The 23,846-nt window shown below is 49.3% G+C and overlaps 1 protein-coding gene across 5 annotated transcripts in view; it reads right to left on the reverse strand.

Moving 5' to 3' along the window:
* Positions 1-443: 443 nt before the first annotated feature.
* Positions 444-23,846, reverse strand: part of med12 (mediator complex subunit 12) — a 34,099-nt gene continuing 10,696 nt past the window's right edge. Inside the window, exons 17-43 of one of the 5 annotated variants that reach the window (XM_056600672.1) lie at positions 23,217-23,335; positions 22,104-22,247; positions 21,464-21,627; positions 20,902-21,033; positions 20,121-20,348; positions 19,417-19,561; positions 17,741-17,861; positions 16,453-16,563; positions 16,167-16,280; positions 15,534-15,670; positions 14,118-14,297; positions 13,569-13,640; positions 13,291-13,445; positions 12,621-12,782; positions 11,574-11,775; positions 10,383-10,492; positions 9,768-9,903; positions 9,070-9,219; positions 8,169-8,534; positions 7,316-7,463; positions 6,673-6,872; positions 5,854-5,928; positions 3,733-3,983; positions 2,972-3,209; positions 1,888-2,232; positions 1,242-1,323; positions 444-979 (exon numbers count right to left, since the gene is read on the reverse strand). In XM_056600672.1, the coding sequence (XP_056456647.1) occupies positions 942-979; positions 1,242-1,323; positions 1,888-2,232; positions 2,972-3,209; positions 3,733-3,983; positions 5,854-5,928; positions 6,673-6,872; positions 7,316-7,463; positions 8,169-8,534; positions 9,070-9,219; positions 9,768-9,903; positions 10,383-10,492; positions 11,574-11,775; positions 12,621-12,782; positions 13,291-13,445; positions 13,569-13,640; positions 14,118-14,297; positions 15,534-15,670; positions 16,167-16,280; positions 16,453-16,563; positions 17,741-17,861; positions 19,417-19,561; positions 20,121-20,348; positions 20,902-21,033; positions 21,464-21,627; positions 22,104-22,247; positions 23,217-23,335 (4,325 nt within the window). In that variant the 3' untranslated portion in view covers positions 444-941. Of the gene's footprint in view, positions 980-1,241; positions 1,324-1,887; positions 2,233-2,971; positions 3,210-3,732; positions 3,984-5,853; positions 5,929-6,663; positions 6,873-7,315; positions 7,464-8,168; positions 8,535-9,069; positions 9,220-9,767; positions 9,904-10,382; positions 10,493-11,573; positions 11,776-12,620; positions 12,783-13,290; positions 13,446-13,568; positions 13,641-14,117; positions 14,298-15,533; positions 15,671-16,166; positions 16,281-16,452; positions 16,564-17,740; positions 17,862-19,416; positions 19,562-20,120; positions 20,349-20,901; positions 21,034-21,463; positions 21,628-22,103; positions 22,248-23,216; positions 23,336-23,846 lie in introns of all 5 variants that reach the window. The other 4 variants (XM_056600673.1, XM_056600671.1, XM_056600674.1 and 1 more) reach the window with 4 other exon arrangements.

Consider the following 23,846-nt stretch of genomic DNA (forward strand, 5'->3'; position numbering starts at 1 on the left):
GAGGTAACCAGGGCGACCGCGTCTGGCTGGAAAGGCAACTGCGGCCCGCCGTTCCGGGGACCACGGATAGGCGGTTGGTCCGAAGGGCCCTCTCCTTCCTGCCCAGTTCCCGAGGGACGGCCTGCCGGCTGCCCCTTGGAGGGTAGGGCATTGGGGTCTGATTCTTGGGTGCTTTTCAGCCACCTGGAGCCTTTGGACACGGACGACCGAAAGCCTGAGAAGACTTTGAAACATGCATGATTGTACAGAGCCCCCCCGATAACTGGCAATTCGTTTTCACTCAAGTGTGCGTCTATGTAAATGTCTCCTCGTTAAACACTTTGAATAAAAGCTTCATTAATTCAGTCTGAGATGCAATTGAGGATTATGCTGCAACTAAAGTGTTACAATATTTCACTGTGAATTACATCGGAAGGCGATACAATATAGGCTACCACATACAATTGACATGATTTTTTTTAATGAGAAATACACCAAACTGAAAAAATTGTACAAATTGAAATAAAATAAAAAACTTGCATTATTCTTATAATTTCTGGTACTTTTTTTTTTCTTTTTTTTTTACATAAACTCTTCCCCCATATCTCGCCACACTATTTCCCAGCGAGATCTCTGCCGATTTCTGCAACTATGTTCTGCAAATACACGACTGAACATGATAGCCATTTCCTTGCCAGTTGTACTCAGTGGTAAACTTGGGGGGGTTGGTTTGGTTTGTCCATTTGGTAGTCCTTCCTTCCATCGCCTGAGGCATTCACCTCCCCGATCATGAGCCCAAAGCAGGGCTCTGGGAACGGACCTGCACCGCACTGGACTCATTCTGTGGCCCGGTCCACCACAGATGAAGGGTGGGTAGGCTTGGGGACGCTCCTGCATATATTTATATATGTATATATGGTGGGGTGGTGAGGGGGCTCGCAGCACACTTCGACGAACGACGATCAGTAATATGAGTTGGTATTCTGGCCTGGTTGTGTATCTAAAAAAAACAACACGCAAAGAAACAAAGAATACAAATGTTCTTCATTCATAGGACAGGACATTCTTCAATGTTAACCAAACTTAACACACTTTTCAAGCACTGGCACAAAGAACAAGTTCTGTTCACAATAGATACAAAATTCCAAAATGGATTACAGCGAAATATGTTACAATAGAGCAGAGCTAGGCCGGACGGTGATGTGAACCGCCGATGTCTGCACACAGAGACAGACGGACAGACAGAGAGCGTCTGCACTTACTGGAGAGTTGCTGCTGCAGCTGCCGGACCAGAGCTGCAGTCTGCTGCTGCTGCTGGGTCTGCTGCATGCCCTGCCTCGGGAACTGGAAGCAGAGACAGCACAGAGACAAGACAAACGCCTGACGTCAGTCACACGGTTCACACGAGGTTTTCCATTCCATGACTGTGCAATAAAACAATGCTTGGGAGAGGTGGGGGGGGTGGGGGAGGAAGGGGATACAATATGTCCTGGCTCTACACAGCTTCATACCTCAGCCTAACCTCCGATCCTTTCCTGACGCAAAGAGAGCTTTGGCTTGGGGGGGGGGGGGGGGGGGGGCTTTCCATGCACTTTCCGTGTTGTCAACATCGCCAACGTTACCGCCACAACGCCCCCACACGCGTGTTCATTCCGCACACTAACTCGGGTCCGTGTTCAACGAGGGGACAACCGTCTGCCCTAAGAACCGACACCTGGTCTGCGTCGGCCACACACGGCGAATTAAGACCCGGTGTGCCGTCTCTCGCTCTCTCTCTGTCGAGTGACCACACCATGCTACCGTCCCCCCACATACACATACAGCCGGCCGCTCCTTGAGTGCAGTGTTTGCCTGGGGTGGGAGTGGGGGTGCTAAAAGACAGTCAGGCGTTGAGCGAATGGAACCTACCATGGTTTGCTGTGGGGGCAGGGGTTGCATGCCCAGCGCCTGGCTCTGTGCTTGGGTAGGGGTCTGGGATGTTGCTACCTGTTGCTGTTGCTGCTGCTGCTGCTGCTGCTGCTGCTGCTGCTGCTGCTGGACCTGCTGGACCTGCTGGACCTGCTGGACCTGCTGTTGCGGCGGGACCTGTTGCTGCTGCTGCGGCGGGACCTGTTGCTGCTGCTGCTGCTGCTGGACCTGCTGCTGCTGCTGTTGTTGTTGTTGTTGCTGGACCTGTTGTTGCTGCTGCTGCTGTTGCTGTTGTTGTTGTTGCTGCTGTTGTTGTTGTTGCTGCTGCTGTTGTTGTTGTTGCTGCTGTTGTTGGATAGGGAGGACAGAAATAAAGAGAGAGAGGGGAGAGGGGATGAAAGATCAATAGTAAAATGTTAAAAAATGCCTTTTTGTCCTTCCGATTCCTAAATCCCCAATTCACCCAATTGTGAGAAACTCCTGAGAAAGCCCTTCATGATCTGGAATGATTTTGTGCTTTTTAATTAAGATCCAATTCTAGAAATTTGTTGACAATTATAATACTTCACTCCACCTTGTGAAACTAAACCATCTCGTTTCAAAAGGAGAAACAACTGTGCCTAACAATGAAGGCAGTTTTCTACTTTTAGGCAAACAATTACTAAACCAAAAAGCCGTGGGTTACACCAGCAAATACAAGTCCCTCCGTCTAGAGGAAGTCTCGGATCCAGCAGCTCTACTGTTTTCCAGCAGAACTTCTAGGGGGAGACCCAACCGAGCCTGGCCAAAGAAAACAGAACTGCAAGGGATGGATTTAGGCCTTGTTTCCTGTTTCGTTACGGAGATATTCTAGAGCAGAATACTAATTTACATGAATGGATTTCAGAAGGGGATTTAAGGGGACTGTAGAATTATTTTGTATTTCTACCGTGGTCCGTCTTTACTGTGAGGAGTTGAAACATTCAGAGACACCTTATTTTTTTTTTACAGTTTACTACTGCTGGCTACAGTAGTAAACTGTAGATCTTTATCTAAAGGTCGATTTCTGAGACTACGCTTAAGGGGGCTCAACATAAACACATACTCTGAGTGCGGCCTGCTGTCTGAGGAACTGTTGCTGTTGTTGTTGTTGTTGCTGCTGCTGCTGTTGTTGCTGCTGCTGCTGTTGCTGTTGTTGTTGTTGCTGCTGCTGCTGCTGTTGCTGCTGCTGCTGCTCTGCCAGTATCTGATTGGGCCTCATGCCAGGGTGGACACCCTGGGCCGGCATGTGACCCAGGCCGTGCATGATGGGAGCCTGCTGCTGCAACGCCTGGTGGGGGAACCTGGAGGTCGGCCGGGAGAGAGAGAGAGAGAGAGGGTAGGGGGAGAGAGAGATAGAGGATAGGGAGAAAGAGAAAGAGAGGGTAGGGAGAAAGAGAGATAGAGGATAGGGAGAAAGAGATAGAGAGGGTAGGGAGAAAGAGAGATAGAAGATAGGGAGAAAGAGATAGAGAGGGTAGGGAGAAAGAGAGAGAGGGTAGGGAGAAAGAGTGAGGGAAGGAAAAAGGCAGGGTGAGATACAGAGGGAGGGTGAGAGAGGAAAAGGAAGCGAGATGGAGAGCAAAGAATGTGTTAATGCTACGCTACAAGTCTTTACTTTTCCGCCAATCCGAATGAAAATACATCTGGAAGCAAAGGGCACAAAAGGCTCACGAAATACACAACTGATCCTCGCATTCAAAAGTATTGTAAATACACACGAGCGTACTTAAGGTAAGTCACTTTGGATCAAAGCGTCAAGGGCTAAATACCCTATGTGTAAAAATGTAATGACACTAAAGGGGGCGTGCTGGTCGAGGGCCTGACCTCTGCGTGTTCTGCATGTTGTAGCCCGGCGCCTGCTGGTGCACATAGCCACTGGGCCGCTGCTGCATCTGCCGCAGGGGGTCCACGGCCGCCGGGTTGGCGCCGGGGTGCGAGCCCTGGAAGTTCTGGTTCCCGTAGGCGGTGGGCACGATGCCGCCGCCGCCGCCGCCACCGCCGCCGCCGCCGGCCTGGGAGGGGTGCTGCTGAAGGCCCATGTGGGAGGCGTACGAGGTGTAGCCCTGGTTGATGTTCTGGCGGGAGGGGACACAGGGAGGGTGGGGGTTAAGGTTAAGGTTGGGGAGTGGCGCCGTCGAGGGAGGCTTCCTGTTGCAGTAGCTCTTGCAGTTCCTACTTTTTCTTCTACTTGCTACTATTATTTCAACTTTCCATCTTTCTGGTACTCGCTAGAAGGTGCCTTTTATCTTTTAAACACATTTGATAATTAGTTTAAGTTAGCGTTAGTGTAGTTTTAACCGTAGTTTGTGATACTCGTGGACCAAACAATGATTGCCTACACGGGGGAAGGGCTGATGATGTACCGGGCTGGTGGAGCCCCACCCGCGGGCATACCCGTGGAGCTAAGGAGACACCGGAGGGGAACCTTGCCTTCCATCTATCGTGATGGGGAACGTGAGATCGTTGGCCAACAAAACAGACAAACTAACAGCCTTGGCGAGCAGTCAGTGTGTGTGCCGGGAATGTAGTTTGATGTGCTTCACGGACACATGGCTACATAGGAATGAATATACCGGACTGTGCTATCGAGTTAGCTGGCTTCACGCTAGCGAGAGCGTACAGGGGACAACAAAGCAGTAAGAGGAAAGGAGGGGGTCTATCCGTCTTTGTGAACACAAAATGGTGTAACCCTGGACGTGTTACCGCGAACGGGAGCATCTGTACTCCAGATATAGAACTGTTAGCTGTGGGAGTGAGGCCATACTATCTGCCTCGGGAGTTCTCTCATGCCATTGTTGTTGTTGTGTATGTACCACCGTCTGCAGTGGCGGCGAGCGCTTGTGCCGTCATCCACTCTACCGTCGCGAGACTACAGACTCGGCACCCCACAGCTCTCATGATAATCAAGATTTCGATCATGTCTCTCTCTCCAAAACTCTGACCCGCTTCACACAGTATGTGAAATGAAAAACCAGAGGAAATAAAATCCTGGACTTGCTTTATGCCAATGTGAGGGAGGCATACAGCTCCTCTCCCCTCCCACCCCTCGACCAGTCTGACCACAACCTGATACACCTTACACCTGTGTACAAGCCTGGAGTAAACAAGCAGCCGGCTACCACCAGGACTGTGAAGGTGTGGTCTAGAGAGGCTGAGGAGGCCCTGCAGGACTGCTTCCAGAGAACAGACTGGGATCTGTTCCAGGAAGACCACGCAGAGGACATTGGGGGACTCTCCCATTGCATTACAGATTACATCCAAGTCCATCCTGGGTAACCCCACCCATCCCCTCCATGCTGAGCTGTGGCAGATGAGGAGCACCTTCAGCCACAGGTTCATGTTCCCCAGGTGCAAGACGGAGCGCTTCAGGTGCTCCTTTGTGCCGGCAGCCATTAGACTGTTCAACAGTGCCTGATGATTGTGTTTGTGTACGTCTATGTGTTTGCATATGCATGTGTGTGTGTTTAGGTATGCGTATATATGTGTATATGCATCACCCATCATGATGTTGGTTCTGTTTGTCTTGTTTTTGTCCCTATTTTAACTATAAGCGTCTACTTATGCATTAGCACTTTGTATTCATTTTATTCTGTGTCCATCCACTGCTGCTGGGCTGTTTTTGCAACAAACTATTTCTCTTACGGGGGATTAATAAAGTTGTATCTTATCTTAAGACTGCGCTCTCAACGACGCTTGCCCACCCAAGCCCCCTGCTTCCCACTATTTCTGTTCGTCATCCATTCTCGCTAGCTCATTTTCATTTTGTCCGTGTGTTTTATTATTATATTAATTTTAGTTGCATTTGTTTGCATTTCTAACCCCTTTTTTATTTGCTTGAATTATCTTAACTGCGAGTCTTTGAATTTTTGTACTCCAGAATCGTCTTATACTGAAAAAGCACTTTGTGAAGTGTTGCTTGTTAACTGTGTTGAATAAATGTGTCACCTGGGCGGGCTGCATGGGCGTGTAAGGCTGGTTGGGTGTCATCTGTCTCATCTGCTGGCCCATTATGCTCTGGTTCTGAAGAAAACAGAGTTAGGCGGAGCAGCACACGCACACACACAGCGGACACGCTGGTAAGCACTCACCTGCTCATCTCCTATCCCCCCCGGGGAAAGCAAGGGCCTTCTACATCACATATCTCACTCAAAACAGGCTTCACTGACGCCACAGCCACTCTTTACATCTCATAGTGGCTACAAAGTGTAAACAGCTCATTGTCATTTTTATGCACATCTTATTATCATGTAAATATATTAGGGCTGTCAAGCGATTAAAATATTTAATCGCGATTAATCGCATTAATGCCATTGTTAACTCACGATTAATCGCAATTCTTTTTTCTTTGCTGAATATCCCTTGATTTCTTTGTCCCATTAATTGTTCCTATTTTAATGCTCTTATCAACATGGAGAAGTCTATCGGCTTGCCTTGTGCAAATGTTTTTTTATTGATAACAACATTGGCATATACTGATCAAAACAGGACGATACAAAAAAAAAGCCTTTAGTGCAATTAAACGATGCACATACAAAGATACTGCCTTGAACATAGAAGTCAAGCTACTGCTTCTTTATTCTATTTGATTTATTGTGTGGTTATTCAAATTGTCATTCTAACTGTTAACTTGGGTTATGGTATTCTCTTGTAGACCACCTGAATCTAAGCTTCTCAACAACAACAACAACAACATGATTGTATCCAGCTCGACAGCTCCCCCTTTTGGTCAAGTCTACACAGTGCAGACTGACTCACCAGTCTGACCTGTAGCTGCTGTCTCAGGATCTGGCCCTGGGGCATGGCGGGCTGGGGCTTGTAGCCCATGGGGTACTGCTTGTCCATGCCCATCATCATGCCGCCCGGGATGCTGGGCATCATGCCTGGGTAGGTGGGCCGCGCCGGCATCATCTTGTTCATCTGGGTGTTGCGGTTCGGGCGGTATGGCGACTCCAACCCGGGACCCCCTGAGAAGAGACATCAGATATTTAGAATAAAGTCCCTTTTATTGAGGGAGGCAGAATCACAAGGGGTTTTATTGCCGTGAAGATTTCACTATATTCGGCCATGGTGTGCTTGGGCTACAAAGAAAAAGACGAAACAACTGATGAACCTCGTTTCTATGGTCATATACTCCTACGTTTAGGACCAACAGCTTGTAATAAACCAACCAAAAACTTGTTCTGTGACCTTAAGCCTTACTTTCATAAGAATAACAGCTAAATGAATCAATGCGAGTAAAATCCAATTCTAATAGAAAATAACAATATTAATCATAAACACAGAGGCTGTCCCAGAGGATTCCCAATAACTTCGGAACAGTTTGATTAATGATAGTCAAACGAGTCCCAGGTCCCAAGCGAGCGGCGACGGGCTGCTCACTACAACAGGTGTGCTGTGAGGAGCTGACCTGGTGGGAGAGGCTGGTTCTGGGCGTAGATGCCGATAGGCTGCTGCCCGTAGCCAATCCTGGCGTAGGGGTTCTGCTGGCTCATCATCAGGTCAGGCTGCATGCCCGGCACGTAGGGCCCGCCGCTGGGCGTGCGGCTCACAAAGTCCTGGGTCGGGGACGGAACAACACACACCCACACATGAAAAGCTTTGACAAAGACTGATGAACGCACTGAATTAGGTAGGACATCAGCAGGACAGTGTTTGAGCCCATCGGCAAAGTGCAGGGGTTCAAAACCCAATGCCTGCAGGGATCCTTGAGCAAGATTAACCTAAAAATACATTGCCTGCAACTTGCTTTGAATAGTACTGTGTATATATATACACATTTTACTTTGTGTTCCAACTCTTGTTTGTATACTACTCTACTCTATTTTCGTCGTTTTGCAGTGGTATTTGCTGCACTAACGTCAGCATTTCCCTTCGGGGATTAACAAAGTGTTATCTTAACTTATAGAAGGATCCATTAAATGATCAAACACACTCAAACATTCCCCATCCTAGGATTAGTCCTCCTAAAATACACTTCCCAGGATTCAAACGGAAACACGGGACACATGTCGAATAACAAGAGGTTACTGGTATTGTACTGGCTCATTAGAACCTATAAATGTGCAATGACTTAATAAAAATACAAATGATAAAAGTAAAAAAAGTTAATAAATAAAACCTTCCAAGCATACAATCAAGTAATACTAACAAACATATCAATATTCTTTTCATGTACTGTACTGGCTCTGTACTGGCTCTGTACTGGCTCTGTACTGGCTCTGTACTGGCTCTGTACTGGTCGGCTGCCTCTCCCCCCCCACCTCGGTCTTGGTGGCCGGCGTCTTCTTCTTCTTGTTGGTCTTCTTCTTGCTGGAGTCCGACGGCGTGCTGGCCACGTTCTTCTCCGGCTTGGCCGCCTCCGCCATCTTCTTCTCGGGCTCCTGGGAGAGGGGCGTGGGGGGCTCCTCCTCCTCCGGGGGCAGCGGCAGCGGCTCCAGGTAGTAGCTGCGGGGCTTGGGCTTCAGGTGGGTGTGGTAGAGCAGGAAGCGCTGCTGCTCCTCCAGCCGGGAGACCTTGCGGTCCACGCGCACCGTGCCGAACCAGCCCCAGGAGAGGGGCGCCGAGTGCTTCAGGCCCTCGAACACGTCCCACGGGGAGATCTTCTGCTTGGTGGACACTTGGAGGCCCTGGAGAGAGCGGGAGCCGGGGGGGGGTATGGGGTTAGAGAGGTGGTGGAGGTACCAAGGTTTAAGTGCTTTTGGGATTTTTATTAGCTCACTTTATTTTATTTCATTTAGAGTTCTCATTTCCGTTTTAATTATTTTCCAAAGCGGTTTTGCCTGATTAGTTTAGTTTAACATGTTCTGCCGTGCTGATGATTTGGTTGAGTTTTCTATTGGCTTCAGTTGTAGTTCAACAGTTTTTTGTAACATGAGTTCAGGGGCAAGATCTAAAATGTAGCAAAAAAATGAATTTACTCAGAACATTGTCAGATTGTCCCTAAACTCTAAACAGAATCTCACACAGCATCCCAAATATTAGCTCTTCAATCATTCCTACAGTCGCGTAAATATAATAATATAAAATCTTGCGTGTGTACGATTGAATTTGAAAACATTGATCCATGGACAGAAGCTTGGGTCATGGGAACGCACTGGGGCGTGTGGCGTGCTCTGAAACGAGCCGTCTGTGGTGGAGCACTCTGAGGAGGCGGAGTCCTACCTCCTTCTCGAAGCCGGCGATCTTGTTGCCCTTGGTGTCTATGAGCGAGCCCTGGGGCTCGCAGGTGATGACGTCCCTGGTCTGCTTGGGGAGAGGCAGCAGCTGGCGGACCTTCTCCAGACTCTCCGACTGCCTGTCGCCCAGCTCTTTCTGTGGCGTGGCAAGGAGAGGCAAGGGCGGGGGAAGAAGGCGGTGTTAGAAATATCAAATACCAGGTCCGATGGACCTATTTAAGGTTCAGTTTGGGCTGTGTTTTTTTCCGGGAAGATATATTTTAGTATTTGCATGGAATTTTAACTCTCTCAATGTGCTATTCTGGTTGGGTTTCTTAAGTGGATAGGGCATTTCTGTTGTGCAAGTTAACAATTGGTGGTCAACTGGTGGAATCTGTGACTCAGTGGCCAGCATTTAGAACATTTGGAATGATTAAAGGATCTCTATATTTAGAGACGACTAAACAATCAAGTCTGCGCCGTAAAGTCAAAGTGAACACAAGGATGGTCATGCACTAGTGAATGGATCAGCTTCTTTTTTTTTTTCTCGATTTATATAAAAAAATAACTTAAGATATATTTGGAGGGTTGTGTCTATATTTTGTCGTCAGCAGAGCTCCATATCTTCAGTGTCACACATGCGAGCAGACCGGGCCCAGTGTGTGGAGCCGTGCGGGGACACGAGGCCCTCTCTCTCTCCCTCACCCGGAGCTTCTTCACCAGGTTCATGTAGGCCCTCTTGTTCTCCTCCATGCTGCCCTGGGAGATGCTGGACATGTCCGCCGCCAGCGTGCCATTGATGAGCACACTGAGCATGTCCAGCACCGTGGTGAACAGCTCGCTGCGGCAGAGAGACACGGCGTGAGTCAGTGACTGGGTTTAGTGTTGATAGCAGGCACGAGGGTCTAGCGGTGATCAGGGTGTCTGGGCCGATCCGTAGATGACCAGGGGCCTCCTTGAGCCAGACCCCTACCTGCTCATCAACGACATGCGTTTAAAATGAGGCTGAAGACACTTTGGATGAAAAGGGACAATGGCCTAAACTAAATAGTGATAGTAGCATCACATATTCAGGAACTCACTTGACTCGGATACAGTGTTGGATCAGAAACATATCAATTAAAGTAATTAAATTATAGCCACATAGTGTGAGAATATATACAAATACCTTGGTCTAGTGATCAACCCATTTCCTAAAAGACCCCTACCCGACATAAATCATTTTCCCCTCCAGTTACAGCTGTGAAACTCCCCCCCATGGCCCCTATTGTCATTATAACTCCATTATCCAATGGGATCCCCCGCACCGACGGGCCTCACTTGTTGGACTGCATGTCCACCGTGCCGCTGCTGATGATGTCCAGGAGGAGCACCGCCCACTCGGTGGTCTGCTGCGTGCTGCGCTGCACCGTGTCGAACATCCCGCCCACCTGCCCCCGCGGAGACACACCATTGGTCAACTCGTTCACACCAGTGACTCACACTCGACATCCAGCTCCCCTAAGGCCCTCGTAGTAAGCAGTGGGGATTGACTGCTAGGAATCTATACTCAAAGTTTAGACCCGGAGGTCTTTTTTAGTTAGGGTTGTTCAACTCCCTATATTATATATAATATATAATATAAAAACAACAATATCAATTTATTTTGTTGTTTTTATATTATATATTTATATTTTATATTTAAAGAACTGTGGGGCTGGAGGACTGCACCTACAAAATGTAGTTGTCTTGTACGATGACAAAAAAAAAATCATACATTATTCATTTATATTCATTCATTCATTCGTAAAGTGAAAGTAAAGTGCCGGGTAGGCTGTATACTTTACTGTCAACAGCATATTCGTTATCAACATCATAGCTGTTATTGGGCAGGCATTGTACACGACTTAACATATGTAGTGAAGGGAAATGGTTATTTTCAGTCTACGTTTTCACCAGCTGGTAATTGTCAAATTCTCACCATTTGACAATTCGCCATTGCCTCGTATACCGTAAACGTCTGCGATCCCTTATCGCTGTGTAGAACTACCACTAGCCTAGGGAACCAAACTCATCTGGCGGGCTCATGTTCCATTTGCTCTGCAGGTAAGGTCTGGCTCTCCTCTTATCCAAAACGATTTCTGCCCGGTAGGAGAAACACCAACCAAATCACAACCATTTATCAAATATGAGCCGGGATAAATACGATGTCACCGTAGAGTATTGCCATAGGGGCTTTCTCAGCCACAACAAAGATGGCTGCAGATGATGCTCTCTGCAATTCCTCTGGCGATGCCAGGCTCGTTCGACATCAGCGGCAGCCATCTCTTTGTTGTTGTTGTTGAGAATCTCTCTAAGGGAGCTCCTCTGCCGATCGTATTTAGCCTCATATTTGATATGGCTGGGTCGGGGGTATCTCGTACTGAGCAGAAACCTTTCAGGGGAGCCCGACCTTACAGAAAGAACCACGGGCACTGCGAGATTGGTCCAGGCTCACCACCACCACCACCACCACCACGGCCACCAGCGTACCAGGTTGAGCCTCAGCTTCAGGGCCTCATGCATCATCTGCTTGGCCTTGCAGTCGTCCTGGTACTGGTCCTCCCGCCAGTTGGTGACGATCTGCTGCACCTGGCTGTAGAGCGAGGTGAGCAGGCCCTCCCTCTGCTCGTCCTGGCCCTTCAGACAGGTGAGCACCAGGGAGAGGAAGGGCTGCTGACTCAGCAGGGACATACTGGGGACACACAGGGCGGGGTTCAGGTCACTTCAATGGAGTGACGGCGCAAATTCACTTTTTTCCCCCATGTGTGATATTAAATGGTCTTAAAAAGATGGAAGATCCCTAGCGATCGAAACGTTGCCGGTTAATAAAGCCACTTCTGGAGCGTTAAAACAGTATGCAGAGCAGACCCTCCTTTCTTTTATATTAAAAGGTGGCGTATTTACCACCAGGTGTGAGTGTGATTAGCTCTTACAAGCAGCTTTGAAAATCGGCCTCTTCTGACATCACAAGTGGGCGTGTCCACCGAGATGTGTGCTGGATAGATCAGTCTATCTGGCTACCGAGTGAACTGTGGCAAACGTTGCTCATCTATCCGTCATACATCTAGGTGGCCACGCCCACTTGTCAGAAGCTACACATTTTCAAAACGGCTTGTAATGGCTAATCAACCTCACACCTGGTGGTATAATATGGCACCTTTAAAATCGGCTCGGGGTGCCATTGCGAAAGTGTTGACCTCAGTGTGTTCCATTGCGTGCGTGTATATATACAGCAATATACGCGCGTGAGCGTATATATACAGCGATATACACACGCGCGTGCGCGTATATTTACACACGCGCGTGCGAGTATATATACAGCGATATACACACGCGCGTGCGCGTATATACAGCGATATACACACGCGAGTGCGCGTATACAGCGATATATACACGCGCGTGTGCGTTTATATATACAGCGATGTATACAATACACTAGCATTTGATGCGTTTGTATACAGTATGAACCAAGGCGTGTGATTGGTATGTTTATAAACAGGATGAACCGAGGCGTGTGATTGGACCGTGTGAACAGACCTCTTCTGTTTCTGCCGGTCCCTCTCCTTGCGCGAGGAGGAGCCCAGATGCTGGCCCTTCTCCAGCTCGTCCCCGGCCGCCTTCAGCACGTGGCCCTGCACCGAGGTGTGCAGCTTGGCTATGAGGGGGGCCACCAACCACACCCCCGACCGCTCCGAGGAGCTGGGGGGGACGCGAGGCAGAAGAGGGAGATGTGAGAGACTGTTTACTTTTAGTTTTTTTTTCCCTTCTTCCCACTGGTGTGTCTGCAGGATGACCCAAGGCTGGTGATTTCTGTTTGTATACAGGAGTTTCTTTCCCACTGCTGTCTATACCATCACTATGGCTTACAATAAATGCAGAGTTCAGCAGAGACTCCAACAGGTCAGAGTTCAGCAGAGACTCCGACAGGTCAGAGTTCAGCAGAGACTCCGACAGGTCAGAGTTCAGCAGAGACTCCGACAGGTCAGAGTTCAGCAGAGACTCTGACAGGTCACAGTTCAGCAGAGACTCCGACAGGTCAGAGTTCAGCAGAGACTCCGACAGGTCAGAGTTCAGCAGAGACTCCAACAGGTCAGAGTTCAGCAGAGACTCCAACAGGTCAGAGTTCAGCAGAGGCTCCAACAGGTCAGAGTTCAGCAGAGACTCCAACAGGTCAGAGTTCAGCAGAGACCCCAGAGGACAGACCCACCTGAGGATGGGCTTCATCTTGCTGTTGCTGCTGTTGTTGTCGGAGGAGGGGTTGCCGTCGCCGCTCCCCGAGGGGTACATGGAGTTCATCTCCGCAGACTTCTGGAACACCTCGATGGTGGCCTTGGCGATGTTCTCCAGCAGAGAGTGGAGCTCCTGGTTTTAGAGGGGGAAGGCGTTGATCATCTTAGTGGTTGAGAAGCAAATCAGAGCACAGAAGCCCCCCCCTCCCCCTAGTGATTCCACTGGTAGACAGGAGGTAAAGGTTAGGACGCTCACGCTGTTGGTGCTCTGTTTGATCATCAGCTGCAGCTCCAGGGACGACTGCCTCATGGTCCACTGGTCCATGTTCTGGAGAGGACGGAGGGGAGAGAATCGTTCAGCAGTTCACCTTGATGCCAACAGGTGGCAGTGTTGACTTGCACAATGGGCCCCCACAGGATGAGGAGGTGGGGACTAGAGTGTGCTGTTGGGCAAGAGAATGATGAGGATAAGGAGGGGAGGGGGGGGGGCTAGAGGGTGGGTGTGGGCACCTGTAGTATGAGGATATAGGGGGGGGGGGGGGGGGGGGGCTAGAGGGTGGGTCTACCTGCAGGATGAGGGGAAGGAATGGTGTGGGTGTGGCCACCTGCAGAATGAGGATATGGAGAGGAGGGGGGGGAGTAGAGAGGGGGTGTGTCCACCTGCAGGATGAGGGTAAGTAGGGGAGGAGGAGGGGGGGACCATAGGGGGGTGGGGGGGTGGGGTGTGTCCACCTGCAGGATGAGGATAAGTAGGGGAGGAGGAGGGGGGGGACCATAGGGTGGTGGGGGGGTGGGGGGTGTCCACCTGCAGGATGCGCGTGATGCGCTGCCGCTGGGGGTTGTCCCCGTCGTCGCTGTCCAGCTGGCGGTGGGGGTAGCAGATGAGCTGCAGCAGCCGCTGGGCCTGGATGTTGACCAGCACCGGGTCCTGCAGGGCGCTGCTGTCCTCCGACAGGGACTTCAGACAGCGCTCCCCCACCCACTCCTGGGGAGGGAGCGGCGCACAGGGGGTTACTAAAGTCAACAGCACGGCGGCACGTTGCGAACGATCTGGAGCAGGGATGGGCAACTGGCGGCCCGCGGGCCGCCAGTTGCCCATCCCTGCTCCAGATCGCCCATCCCTGCTCCAGATCGCATCCCTGCTCCAGATCGCATCCCTGCTCCAGATCGCATCCTCAATTGTGTAGCTTCTCTCAGCTCACGTTTAGTTGAAGTGTGCAGTCATGTGGCCCTCCAATGGTTATGATGAAAAATGTGGCCCTCTTTATCATGAAAGTTGCCCATCTCTGATCTGGAGACACCGAGGCGGACTCACAGGAAGAGTTGGAGACCCGTCGTGGGCGACCGGCCGTCGAGCCGTGGCCGGGGATTATCAAAAAAATAAATAAAAAAAAAGGTGTTGAAGGTCAACACAACCCCCGTTACCGGAATAGAAAGCCCCCACTCTGTAGTGGGCGACAGCGAAGCCTTAGCATGAGCCCAATGTGAAGCCATGTTCATTATTCAGTCTTGTTCGTTATGCAGAGCAGCCATGGCTGCTGCTGGATGCCGATGAGACAAACCAGCCGGCAGTAGGGGTCGCTACCACCCCCCGCCCCCCACCCCACCCCCCCCCCCTCACTGGAGCAGCACAGCACACGCTTAAACAACACTTGCTAACAGCAAAGCGTTCTCATGTCCCCTGAGAACAAAAAAAGGCCACATTCAGCCATCTGCTATTCCGGCACCGCTCTGGCACACCGTCGCTACGACCGATAACTGACATCTGCCGGCGAGAAAGAACTACAAAAAAAAAAGACACTATGGATGCAGTTTGGGCAACCGATGATATAAGTTAGTCAATGTAAAAATAGTCTAGTTTTATGGCCCGTTCGTGGTTTACGGTGTCCTCTTTTTTCATTGAGCAACATGTTCCACTAGTGCAAGATGTGCCTGTTCATAAAATACAGCACAAAGTGCATAACTTACATATTTAGAGCTTGGCAAGATATAATATGACTCCAACAGCGTGATAGCCAAAGCGGTCATCTTCAAAAGGGTAAACGAGACGAAACATCTATTTCCAGACGTCCTTTGGTACTGCCCAAAAGCACGACGGGGCGTGCGTCAGCAGGCCTGCTGAAAACCTACTCAAACACCTTTTCACACACAACCTAATTCACACAACAGTCGTTTATTTTGTAAAAAAAATAAAGAAACATTAAATCAAATTGACACGTACCTGCTGGCAGATGCTCTTCAGCACATACTTTGCGTACACATCCAGACTGGCCGTTTCTATGGAGACGCTGCGGCCTCCCGATAGGTCGTCGTGGCCTGCGGGATGCGAGAGGCCTGAGCCTCGGAGCTCTGCGTCGCCTGAATTAAACATGGAGAAGAAGAAGTCACTTTTCTGTCCCGGGTGATGAATGTATTCATGGGGTAAAAACCCGGAGGCCCACACACACACACACACACACACACACACACACACACACACACACACACACACACACACACACACACACACACACACACACACACACACACACACACACACACACACACACACACACACACACACACACGGATTGCAGCAAGGAGTGACTTCCCAAAGATAATCCTTCACTAGAAGGAACTGTTCTGTTCTGCATATCTGGTTGTGCGAATAAGAGTTAGAGAGTTACCAAATCCATGTTAAAGAGCAAGCTGACATTAAATATTTTGTAATGTCATTCTCCATTTGAAATTTGGTGTTGCAAGACTGGTTCATTTCCGACGTGACCTTTTTCGGCTGCGTGTCACCCTTTCAGTAATAGGAGTTCTCCCCGAGTGCTTACAAGTGTCTGTGCAGGAATAAAGGGACATCTCTTACCCAACATAAAGACAGCCTTGAGGACGGCAAACACTGCGCCCACCACTATGCTGTTCTGGGACGCGGCGAGCAGATGGCGATCGCAGGACGACCGGATACCAACGGGGGATTTTTCTGTGGGGGGGATTAAAGACAAACCCAGAAACAACAGATCATTGTACGGGTCAGAAATGTCTTAAAATCATTGAATGTGAGAAAACGAGGGCACTTCCAGAACAGACAGCCAGAGGCAAGTGGAAGTAATGAGAGTTTAGACAGGGGGGGTAGGTGACGGGGACGGTTGTACCTGACTTGGCCCCGTCTTGAGGAACAGGGTTACGCTGGGGGGTCTTGAAGAGGTGTAGCAGGATGCGGCAGGTGAGCCTGGCTCCCGGCTCAGAGTCCTGCTCACTGCAAGCTGGGGAGACGAGGAGAGAGTGCACAGGTGAGGCTATGGTCCCAAGACACAACACACGATGCACCTCAAGTCGAGATGCCTAAATTTGAAGGGAGGGGGGGGATAGAGCACAAAGGTGAGGTTATAGTCCCAAGACGAAACACATGAGGTATCTCAAGTCGAGACGAGTTAATCTGAAGGGGGAGGGGGACAGAGAGTACAGAGGTGAGGTAATGGTCCCAAGACCCAACACATGACATGATGTCTTCCAAGTCTAGACGTCATCATGTGTCATGGTCCCTAGACCCAACACAGGAGGCATCTCAAGTAGAGACGTCTAAATCTGAAAGGGGGTGGGGGACAGAGAGTACACAGGTGAGGTAATGGTCCCAAGACCCAACACATGACATGATGTCTCCCCAGTGGAGACGTCTAAATTTAAACAGTGCCCTAGATCGTCTCCAGAAGTTTGAAAAAGGGAAAGTGCCATTTTCCTAGAGAACATGTGAAAGAGAGTGTGAGGAGAGAGAGGGGCCACGGAACAAAGTGTTTGCGAGCGGTGTAAGGCCGGGGTTGGCATGGCATTAGAGTCTCGACAGTGAATCGCTGTTTGTCTCCAAGCTGGGAGAGAACACGGCAGCGGGGAGCGAGAGAGGGAGAGCGAGAAAGAGGGAAAAGGTGGCTGGGGCACAAAGCAAACACGGACTTGATGGACCCAGATCAAACGAACCATGTTTACTGCTCTCAGGGAGAGAGCGCGAGAGAGGGACAGAGAGAGAGAGGGGGAGAGAGAACTAATGCATTTATACAGCTCGAATGTCCAGCCTTTCAGAAGGCCCCAGAGACCGGCTGCTATATGCTATAAATCCATTTAGAACTGGGGCCCATGGCTTTGAGCTCTTAGATATAGACGCTTTCAAATGACCTGGCACAGAAAAGTGCTGCTGGCACGGGCTTATCTTGCGGGTTTTTCAAGAGGCACAAAAAATATACACGCACACGAAATAATTCCAAATTAAGACTCGAGTGTCGGAGAATTGAAGAGCGGATAAAATGAGCCACGGCACACTGGGAGGGAGTAAGAGAGGCCTGTTATGACTTGGTTGTGTCTCTCGTAAAATCTAATTTTGAATTTCTGGGTTCTCTTTGGTTCTCCGTCTACGGGAGGTTCCTCGGGCGGCGGCGGGGGGGGGCGTACCTGCGTTGAGGAGGGAGGGGATGGCCACACAGCGCACCAAGTCCTCCAGCAGCAGACACTGTCTGGCGATCAGGATGGCCACGAAGGTGGCCAGGGAGTCGTGGAACGACAGGTCGCTGACCTAGGGAACAAGAACGTAATTATTAAAGCTGGGGTACTAATTATTGGATCCATGGAGGGGCTCCCTGTTTTTGGTCAGATACTTTCAAGGTCTAGCTTACTCTGGCAGGTTTCTTCCAATTGCGTACTCCAGCTTTAAGAGTGCAAGGGCAGTAAGAGGCAGGATAGTCTAGAGGGTGTTTGAGTCTCAAAAGGTTCAGGGATCGAATCCCGGTGCCTACAAACTTTTGCCAAGATGCATTAAGGTGCGGCCACACCAGACGCGTATCTCGCGTACTTTTTACGCGAGATACGCGCGTAAAATGTTGCTTGACCATTTTGTGTCAAAAATGGTCACATACGCGCAATACGCGCCATACGCGCATACGTCACTCGCCTAGATGAGTCCAATGTCCATGCAAGTGAACGGAGCGTTCCCTCTTCGTCATAACTATCAAACCAAATGTTATGTTATGTTACTATTTCCACCCAGAATAAAGAAAGTTGTCGGCCGTGGCTGTGTGTGTGTGTGTGTCTTGCCCCAGGATGAGGCTCCCCACGGTAAAGGCTCCAACACTTGGGTGTGTGTGTGTGTGTGTGTGTGTGTTGCCCCAGGATAAGCTGCGCTGGAGTCCGAGGTAGGAAACCCAAACGCCGCCGTGTTTGGGTGATAGAGTTTAGATCGGGTTAGATTAAATAATCTCGGATATAAATAACAATAATCGGGTTAAATAACTTCACATGGTGTGTCTGGTGTGTTTCCAGCATTCGTAGTGTTGATCAGCAGATATATAGTCCGCCAAGACGTTGAGGTTGCTTAGTAACCAGAGACTCTGTCCATGCAAGTGAACGGAGCGTTCCCTCTTCGTCATAACTATCAAACCAAACATCCTTCACATTCACCGAGCGAACATTATGAAAGTAAAATGCACATTTCTCGCTAGAAATGTTTCCATAAAAGCATTTAATGGCGTAACTATGTTACTATTTCCACACAGAATAAAGAAAAATGTCGGCCGTATGCTTCTGTCCAAGCTCACTACTCTCTGCCAGTGACGTCGGGTCAAGCTCAACGCTGATTGGGCAAGGCGGCAATCGTCAGACGCGTATCTCGCGTACTTCGCGTAAAAAGTTCAATTTTTTGAACTCTTGAAATGTACGCGATATACGCGCGTATAGCGCGTAAATATACGCGCCACATACGCGCTATACGCGCGTACAATGTTGCTTATACGCTTAATACGCGTAATACGCGTAATACGCGTATTAAACCAATGGTTCCCTATGGAGAAAATGGCGATTTGAGACGCGAAGTACGCGAGATACGCGTCTGGTGTGGCCGCACCTTTAAATCCGCTCATTAATGACAATCATCTTAATGCATTCTGCCAAAAGACTAAATCGTAAGAGTCTATGGTATTGGTATTAAGCCCGAATATCAATTCACTTTTTCTAGTAAATTATTAATACACTTGAAAAGTCGTACAGAATAAAAATGTTGTGAAGGAGCAGAAAGTAGTAGTAGTAGCAATAGCAGTAGGCACGTATGGTGTATACACACACACACACACACTCACATCTACGTTACACAGCAGGTCGTTGAAGCCACAGTTGCCGTTGTTGGAGGAGCAGCACAGGGCCTTGAGAATGCCCAGCCACTCTGCACTGAGAGAACGACAGTACGCCGTCAGCTCCGCACACAAGATCCCGATGTCGTTCACCCTGGAGGAACACGAGTGAGCCGGAGGTTAGAGTGGTAACCGAGGGGAGAAAAACAAGAGCACCTGTGGACCAGAGAGGTGGAAAACACAGCTTTGGTTTTTCACCACAACAACTGTTGAGACGCGAACCAGACTACCAAAGGGGACATTAGTGAGGTACCGCACACAATACTCTCCAGCGAGCTCTTTCAGCAGCATGGTGTTCTGTTTGTTTGCTCCCCTTTCTGGAGATGCACCGTTGACAATGACATCAATGCACCGAATCCTTTAGCTACGCCGTCTATTCTAGTCCGACACAACGCAACTCAGATCGAAGCTTGTATTACAAGAAGAGCTCGGTCACAAAAAGAGCGCCTCTGTTGGAACAGTCACGTCGTACAGACTCCAACAGCCGGGCAGAGTAGAAAGCAGGCTGCTTCAACACCGCGATGTTTCCACCGCGATGCACGGCAACATCACGCTGTTCAAAACACCCCATGCAAAGACGACAAAGACACAGACAACCTCCACCACCACAGATACAACGGGCCATCGGGGTCCCGGCGTGAACGCCAACACACCTCTCGGGGTCCCGGTGGTCCACGCAGACGTCCATGAGCACGTTGCACACGAAGCTGTAGCGGTTTGGCGGGCTGTCGTTGAGCAGCTTGCCCACCATGGAGTGGTTGAAGTTGTGGGCCGAGGGGTTGGAGATGGCCTCCATCATGAACACCGGGTCCCACAGCATGTTGGAGTCCGACGGGTCGATGTTGCAGTAGATGGAGTTCTTCACCTTGGAACAGAACTCGCTGGGCGTCCAATGGAGAAGAGATGAAAGGTTAAGGATTAGGAATGTTAGAAAAAATTGGGAGCCAAACAATATTGATATAAAAAAACGGTCTAGCGTTGTTTGACCCCTCCTCAAGAATAAAATAAAAAGGTCCTCCCGTAAGTCTGATGCTAAATAGAAGAAAAAAGGAAAATAAACTCCTAAGTCCACTATACGAACAGGGCTGCGATAAAATAGATTTAGAATAACTAATAACGGGGAAATGGAGAGGAACGGAAGGATGAGGTTTATAGCCCAATATATTCAGCCTTGCAAAGTATCTGCAGGAAATCTGACACCTAAACGAAATTACACATCTGCAACTAATGAAAACACGGAACTTAAAGCACCACCTTAAATTGGCAAGTATAAAGAGATTACATAGTTTCGCTCAAAGGCAATCTAATGTTGAATATCGCTCCGAAAAATATATTGCTCTCTAAAGCAATCCTATTACAAGGACGTCAAAGCTCAGATGAACAGCTGCTAGACACAGCCTCTAGCTACAGGTCCACCAGAAGAAGCCTCTTCACCTGAAGATCTCTCCGAACTTGCTCTTGAGGTGGCTGCAGGAGGTGTACAGGTCGTACAGGTAGGCCAGGATGCAGCGCTCGGCCGAAGAGCAGTCGGCGGGGTTCACGCCGGACTTCACCACGATGCGCAGCCTGACGACACATGGGACACACAGTCAGGGTTCAACACAGACACGATGCGTTAAGCAGCTCACAACCAATCACATTCATCTTTAAAAAACGAAATCTCCATTCAGAAATATTTTCATTTAAAGCAGCGTGTTCGATTTTTCCTCCCCATACCCAGAATGCAATACAACTTCAATGAACAAGGGCTACGAGTAAGGGCTGCATTAGGAGAATGTTTACTTACAACTCAAACAATGAAGCTGTAAAAAAACATTTCCCATAATGCAGCTTTAATTAATAGTCAGCGCTTTATCTCCAGCTCGTGCATTAGGAGAACACCAACTCCCATCCAGCTTTAATGACAACACTCTTGCACAAGTCGTACATAAAAAATAAACGTTCCCCTTTGCGCAGCTTTAATTCATGGTCGATCGTCTTCAACCTCCAGACGTACCCGTCAAAGACCTGTGCCGTCTGCTCCGGGTTGAGGATGAGGCAGGAGTGGTACCTCCGCAGCACGGCCACGATGCACAGACACAGCCCGGTGGTGTAGCTCCCCACCAGGGTGGAGGACTTCAGCAGCAGCTCGGCCTCCACCAGGCTGAGCTCGTTCAGGAGCTAGAGGAGTGGGGGACATCAGGTTCAGGGAAAGACGCACGTAAACATATCTGTGGTTTTACTTCTGGAAGGCTGTGTCGGTGGGACGATGAAATCAAACCACAAAAGAAAGGGAAATGTAATAACGTCTGAGCAATGCTTGATTGGGATTGATAAACATACCAATATTCATGTCAACGTAAGTGAAGCGTTTAGTTAACAAAACGATGTTGAGTGTGCGCCATTATTTTGAAAGGCAGTGGATGGAAAGTTAAATAACTGTGTTCCAGGCGGACGGCAGTTGTTTTGACGGTATTTCACCAAGAGTGGGAAATCGTTTCCATTCCACTTTAAAAACATGTAATATTGCACAATAAAAAATAAGAGATAGAAAGATTAGTGTCTGTGGCACTCGCAGGATAAACACAAAATCATTGGCCATGCATGAAATAGCGGTTTCCAAAAAAAAAGAGAATCCAATAGTAGAGCGCTCCTACCTGAATGGCAAAGTCTATGAGGCCGCTGATGTTGAGCGAGTATTCCATGAGGTCGAAGATGAACTGTATGTGTTGCACCAGGGGCAGATGATAAGACATCCCTAAGGCAAAGCTGGTAATCTGTTCCATCACATTCCTGGACACCTGTGTACAACACAGAAGTCATTACGGATGTCAACAAAGGATTAGGGACCATCCGCAGGAAGAAACATCATCAACAACAACAACTTTACCTGTTTGGGGAGGAACGAACAGATACACAAAGCAATGAATAATTATTGAAATGATTTCCCTCTGGACAAAATAACCGCTTATCTCTGAACTTGCTCAACAAGCGTGACTGGAGTTGAGTTGGTAATCGCTTGAGTCCGTACGGATTCAACATATCAGAGCAGAGAAGGTCCTCTCCGGGAAACGTGCGCTTGAGGACTGCTTTGCCACTCAATCAAGACAAACATTAAAGACATTACTACGCGGCCACAAACGTATCCACCGCATCGGTTTGGGAAACCCCTCCGACTTTGTTTGAAGAGTCTACTCCCTCTGGAGAGCCGCAAACTATCCATAACCGAGGTCCTGAACTGCCTGTAAGCAGCGCTAATTACCCAGAGGAGCAGAGGCTCAGAGTGGCGTCACATCCAGTAAACAGGCCCTCCAAGTGTCCCGGCAGCCTCTTGTTATGCTAATGGCTCGCTTCGTTCCGCACATTCCGACGCCAAGAGCACTTCAACTTTACTACAAAGTAATTTTCCACAAGGAAAGTCTTTACACGTCATTAGAGGCAGTCATATACTCCCCCCCCCGGACCCCCTTCCCTGAGTGCTCGCTGGGGGACGGCGTCGTGAGAGAAATAGGGGCGCTCGAGGGATCGTTCGCGGAGAAAGCGAGGTACAGACAATTCAGCACATTACCTCTCTAAATAACCACAGCATTCGAACCGCTCCGCACACAAAACTAATTTGCATTGAAACGCTGTTGAATTGCAAATGAGTCCCTGCGAGCCAGGAATTACCGCGCTGGCAGCTAGTAAACTACTAACACTGTTAACTACCCATCAGCCGGTTCCGAGGTACTCAAGAGGTTAATGGTGGGGTTTGGGGGTTGAGGACCGACCTGAGAGGTGACCTGGTGCTGGTCAAAGTGGGAAAGGTGCTGGAATTTGGAGAAAATGTCTTCGGCAGTGGGGAAGGCCTCTGGCTTGCTCCTCTTCCTCTTCTGTCCCTCCTCCCCTCCTGAGCGGACAAAGAAGGCAGAGAGAGAGAGAGAGAGAGAGAGAGAGAGAGAGAGAGAGAGAGAGAGAGATTAGAGCAATAAAGATATAGAGGGGTGATTAATAACCAGAACTCCCTCCCGCCCCCTCCCCACAAACTAATCGACTGGCCGTGAAATCATGCAAGTCAATGGTCCTTTGGTGGTATTTCTATTGAGTCGGGGGGCTAAACTGTGAGGGGGACTGCTGAGGAGGGTCTTAACAATAGGGAATATGACCCCCACCCCCTGCCGCACCCAAAGCCCCCCCAAAAAAGGCTGAAGAGCATTGGATCGCTGCTGTGTTACTTGCTGCTCAAGGGACACACAATAGCAGCTCAATCCAACCACTTGGAAGTATGCAAACCTACCAAGCGCCATAATAATGAACACATGGGGAACATAGACAATCATTGATGGAGATGACATCGACATCATCACCAACACCATAAGCTTGCCCTGCCCAAAACAACAACAACAACAAAAACGCTTATT

This window comes from Gadus chalcogrammus, chromosome 10, assembly GCF_026213295.1.
Source record: "Gadus chalcogrammus isolate NIFS_2021 chromosome 10, NIFS_Gcha_1.0, whole genome shotgun sequence".
NCBI classification, from domain to species: Eukaryota; Metazoa; Chordata; class Actinopteri; order Gadiformes; family Gadidae; genus Gadus; species Gadus chalcogrammus.